At 40.7% G+C, this 5539-nt stretch overlaps 1 protein-coding gene across 1 annotated transcript; it reads left to right on the forward strand.

The window, feature by feature from the left end:
- Window positions 1–718: 718 nt before the first annotated feature.
- Window positions 719–4491, forward strand: LOC308368041 (uncharacterized protein; the record flags this gene model as incomplete). The annotated part of the gene is made up of 10 exons (XM_080842085.1): window positions 719–905; window positions 1179–1296; window positions 1428–1480; window positions 1892–1957; window positions 2094–2186; window positions 2731–2796; window positions 2933–3073; window positions 3283–3509; window positions 3619–3778; window positions 4325–4491. 10 exons carry the CDS (start codon window positions 719–721, stop codon window positions 4489–4491), a joined length of 1278 nt encoding a protein of 425 aa, XP_080698211.1.
- Window positions 4492–5539: the final 1048 nt, after the last annotated feature.

Raw genomic sequence — 5539 nt, forward strand, 5'->3', positions numbered from 1 at the left:
GAAAAATGATAACGGTGTGTATGTAGTGTACTCAAAATTTACCCAGCAGTCTCCATTCTTTGAATATCCATTCAGCTCTCAAAGAATAGGAATCTATCACGTAGCAAATCTGTGTGAGGAACTCCACTCAGTTGAGGTGGCAGCGCTACAACAAAAATATGTAGCCTTCCCACACAAACATGGCTTTGTGGCCATACCCCTCCTCCACTAGACCATATTTCAAAATCAATCAGTTCAATCAATCAGTTCTTTATTCAGTTTAATCAGTTCAAAATGACTACCGTAATGACTCTGACTAGTTCTACCACTCTACACACTAATTGCCGTAAGTATTTTAACAAAAGGTGAAAAGTTACAAAATGAGTTACAAAAGTGGTGGCAATATGTCTTTGATCCCTGGCTGATTTTGGTTAGCTATACTCTCCAGCAATCGTTTCTAAAAATTAAATTATTTTGAAAAAAAAAAAAAGAAGAAGAATTTACCAAGTGTCCCAACTTCAACTAAGTTGGGGGTTTGTATGTGAATTGCTTTGATAGGAAATGACAATTCATTCAGTTAATAGTACAATTATGACTTCCACCCTGACAATGATGTTATTAAGTGAGGTATAGCAGGGACTCCACTCAAACTTGACTGCTATGACTTGCTTGTGGTCATGACCTGAGCTCCATGCTATTACTTTTTGGTGATTATTTTTTCTTTCTGCCTATATGTAGTATGCCTTTCAACCTCATATCTTTCACGGTCACAAACGACATCGCAGTGGTGCCAGACAGCTGGTGTGATGACGGGGAGGTATCCTGGCCACGTTATAAGACTCAGCGACTTAAAAGAGCTGTGGCGAACTCGGAGGAGCCAGAGCCAGACTGGCCCCAATATGACATGCGCATCATCAAAAGCTGTGGTAAAATCCATGTTCCAAAAAGATTTCATGTGATTTCTGAAACATTTTATATTGCTGTTATTGACGTTCACAATAATGATGGGCTGTTTAATGCTCTTAGGATTACACTCAAGTGTTTTACTATGCATCTCTGTAGGAAAATACATTTTGTTACAATGAGGTTTTCCTTTAAAAGCGCAACTATTTACAATTACATTTCAGAGGGGTGCTCTGTTGCATATTACTGTATATCAATCCTCTGTGCAGCTATATAATGTAAATATTCCCTTCTAGCCAACTATAAGGATGCTGAGGCAATGCTTGATTCCTATGGGGAAGGCTGCAACACCTCAGAGTTGCAGACGGATGCAGAGATGGAGAATCTGCCATCTAAGCGCCCTAGGAAGGCATTGTAAGTGAGATTTGCCTTGTTTAAAAGTTCAGGGTTTCCTGCACAGCTTCTATGTGCTGGTAACAGTAGGAATAATACTGTCAAGAGACCAGGTATACTAATATAACAGTAATTATATGCTTACTTAACAGCCATCGTTATGGACATGACTCCTCCAGCGATGAGGACATGTGGCCACCTGAAGGTAATGTAAACTCTCCAGGTGAAGACTGATGTGTGAAATAAAATTTAACAATTGTCCAAAGCGACAAACTTTTTTTATACAAAGCAACTTGCAGTACACTATCAGCAACATATAATATGTGTGAAAACATGCGGTATAGGCCACATCTTCTCATTCAATGCTTTCTCTTTATTTTCCTGGCTATTTACAGTACATTGTAGACTTTCACGAAGGTCATCAAACTGTGCATGAACATGTATAGAATTATGTGCTTAACAAAACAGATGAATATGGTTAGTTTTGTTATGAAGGAAGATATATCCTGGTCAATCTATACTAAATCAACAGATTATACCTGCGTTATGCAAGATTTCATGCAATTAAATTTCCAAATATTAACATGTCAAATTTCTCTCCATTGCCATGGTGCAGGCGTGTCCCAGGTCCAAAGTTCCCCTGCCATCCTTGGATCTGCTTCAAAGCAGAGGATGACTCAAGGTAGGAACTGATTTCTGAATTATTGAATATAGAGGATAGAAGCACATTTGTTTTATCAGCCACGGTTATCACGAGAACACCATTTTAATGGCACTGTATTTTCTTCTTTTACACTGCCTATTTCACCAACGCTCAGGAACAGCAACAGCACCAGCCCTTTCACCACCTCCTGAATCGCCAAGGTCCAGCATAGCAAGGCGTGGAGGAATGTATGATGCCCCCTGTTCTGGTGAGGTCACTCAGAGATTGCAAACTCAGACCTATGAGCCAAATCTGGCCCATGGTGTGTTTTTTTTTTGGCCTGCAAGATTGTTTCAAATGTGTATTACAGTTGGTCCACATAGGAAGCAGTTTTACTGCATTACGTAGCCTCTTGGTGTAGATGGGCCTGCTGGTGGGCCTGTTCACACTTAGCTGGAAATACTCAACTACACCATAACAACATAGCTATGACATTACAGGGTGCCTTAAGTGAAAAAGTAAGACTTGGTCATTACAATTTTGAGGACAATAAGGTTTTCACACCCTACGCGAAGGGGTTAAACAATATCAGTATGGTTATTTAATTATTTTAATGATATGAGTATAGTAAATGATCTCATTTCCTTTAGAATACATAACACACAAAAAAGGCAGGCATTGGTCTTTATGGTGTGCACGGGACACGTCCATAGCTTTTACATGTCCATAGCTTTTGAAATTATCTTACATAAGATCACTAAGCCATTTCCAAATATTAACATGTCAAATTTCTCTCCATTGCCATGGTGCAGGCGTGTCCCATCTCCAAAGTTCCCCTGCCATCCTTGGATCTGCTTCAAAGCAGAGGATGACTCAAGGTAGGAACTGATTTCTGAATTATTGAATATAGAGGATAGAAGCACATTTGTTTTATCAGCCACGGTTATCACGAGAACACCATTTTAATGGCACTGTATTTTCTTCTTTTACACTGCCTATTTCACCAACGCTCAGGAACAGCACCAGCCCTCTCACCACCTCCTGAATCGCCAAGGTCCAGCATAGCAAGGCGTGGAGGAATGTATGATGCCCCCTGTTCTGGTGAGGTCACTCAGAGATTGCAAACTCAGGCCTATGAGCCAAATCTGGCCCATGGTGTGTTTTTTTTGTCTTACAAGACTGATTCATGTACCCACACACAATGAATATAATAATAATAGTAATATAATAATAAGACTCTAAGACATAATACATAAACAAAACATATGGTATTACATACACTCACTCATACAATAAAATTAAATCAATATTCCATTCAGTGTTTCTGTTGATCACACCTAGGAATGTTACATGTTTTTCAACAGCATTTGAGGTCCAGAGACTGGCGCTGCTACAAAGAATTGCTCACCAAAACGAGCAGATTCTGGCAAAGCTGGACTTTCTGGCAAGTCGACAAAATTGCCCCCAGGCAGAGTTCGCAGGACCCGAGGTTTCCGCCACCGCTCAATTTCCCCTGGAGGACCTGCAGGCAGTGGATTTATTTGAGGATCTGCTAAAAGATCAGGCCAATGCCTCCACTCGACAGAAAATTGTGAGTTTTTTTTGTATTTGCATGGCGCCAATAAGTTCCTAGATCATCCTTAATCATCCTTTGAATACCTAGAAATGTGAATCATAAGTGTGTACTCTATGCCTTTTAGATATCTTCTTTGTCCACAATTGGGGGCCAGGATCTCAAGAGGATCACGTGGAATATCCTTGCAAGAATATTTGACGATTCTGTGGCCTGCCAGATAAATTGGAAGGGGCTAAATTCCAAGCGGGCCTTCAGCCGGATGGCCATCAGGCCACTTCTTTTGAGTAAGTAGATTATTCAGACAGCCACAAAGTACCTATTCACAATTCACAGCTTTTCTAATTAGTTAGCTTTCCATGTAGGCCAGTCAATCTAGCTCTAAAAAGGCCAAAACCCGGGATGAATTGCAGTAGTAATGGTTCCTATTTTTCAGTGATCCTTAAACCCCCTTGTATCACATATTAAAAATCTACAGCTTTATATTTAGTGGAACATACTTTTTTTCAAGGTCAAAGTTGGCAGATTTCCCATTCATTTTTCCATAGGGATCAATAACACCAAAAAGAAACAGAAACAGAAACAGACACAAACACACAAAGAAAATGTGTACTTTGAAGACTTAAGTATTCATAAGCCAGGAACTACTTTTTACTTTTTTTTCTTAAAAACTAAACACAAATTAACAAAAAACATAAAAACAAAAAACGCATGGCATCTATTTGTAAAGTATAGTAGGCCTATTATTTGACAAGGAGTATAGGCCTACTTCACACACGAAAAGATATAAATTCTTCCACCATAGTCTGAATATGAATTCTGTCTGATTACAGGTGCCGTGAGGAAAAACCCACTAACTAAATCTGCCATGGACGAGGACATCGGCAAGCACGCCATAAGATGGTTCAATCTAGCTGGGGATCGGGCCACCAGGAAGTCCAACGGAGGTGTTCGTGCGCAGTCCGTCCCCCTGGGGGACGCGAACTTGCCACCTCATTAATAAACGGATGTTCTGGAAGCTTAGAGGCTATTTTGTGTCCATCTTGTGCAGCATTGTGAAGTTCAATGTTGTTTTCTGGAAGTTTGATATTACTGTCTACCTTGTGCAGCATTGTTAAGTTGAAGACAAGTGTGTTATCTGTAAAATTAGATAATCTAATGCTGTTTGAAACAAATGCTTAACTGCTTTAGTTTATTTGGATTAGGCCTATGGCATAATAAGAAGCAGTTCATTAACACGGATCCAAATGGTCCCGGCCCGGAACATTTATGAGTCCGGAATGGGTCCGTAGCTTATAAAAAATAGTGGATCCGTGACGGATGCAATATGCAGACACGAAATGAGTCCGTCTCGGATGTCGCGGCTCCGAACCGGACCAGTTGCGGAGGTGAGCCTTTGAGCGCGGATCCGTTACGGATGATATATGGGTCCTTTTTGAGTCCGCGCGACGCCTCCGCGGCGGATGATACGCGGCGTGCAAGTGGACGCCGATACGGATCCGTTTGGCGGATCCGTTCCGGAGGACGACCTCCGGAGGATGAACTCCGGGGCGGATCCACCGCGGAGTATTTTTGCTGTGTGGGTTGGCAGCGAATGGGAACATTATCCAGATCTTTGGAGTTCATCTAAATAGTCCCCCCAGGATTTCGCGAGCCTTTTTTGAGATAGTTGCGGCCTAAAATTACTGATTTCGCGGGGGCTTTTTCAAAAAGTTGCGGTGAAAATTGCGGTGTTTTTTTAGGTGTTTGTTGCGATGAAATTGCGGGAACAAGTGAAAGTTGCGATAAAAAGTTGCTTATTTCCATCTTTGTAATTATAATTGAGTTATTTGTTAATTATTAAACAAACATTTTCTAAAGAACCAAACCGTTGAGAAATGGTCCTCTTAATAACCTTACCAACATGCCAAACAAAAGAGTTCCAGAACTACAAAAATGTAGCATAATAGGCTCTTCTGCCCTCTGGGTCAGAACAAGTATATTGCTGGTATTGTTGTTATGGAAACGAACACAGGACTTTTACTTTGATATCATTCAAATGTTCGTCT

This window comes from Sprattus sprattus (assembly GCF_963457725.1).
Source record: "Sprattus sprattus genome assembly, chromosome: 1".
NCBI lineage: Eukaryota > Metazoa > Chordata > Actinopteri > Clupeiformes > Clupeidae > Sprattus > Sprattus sprattus.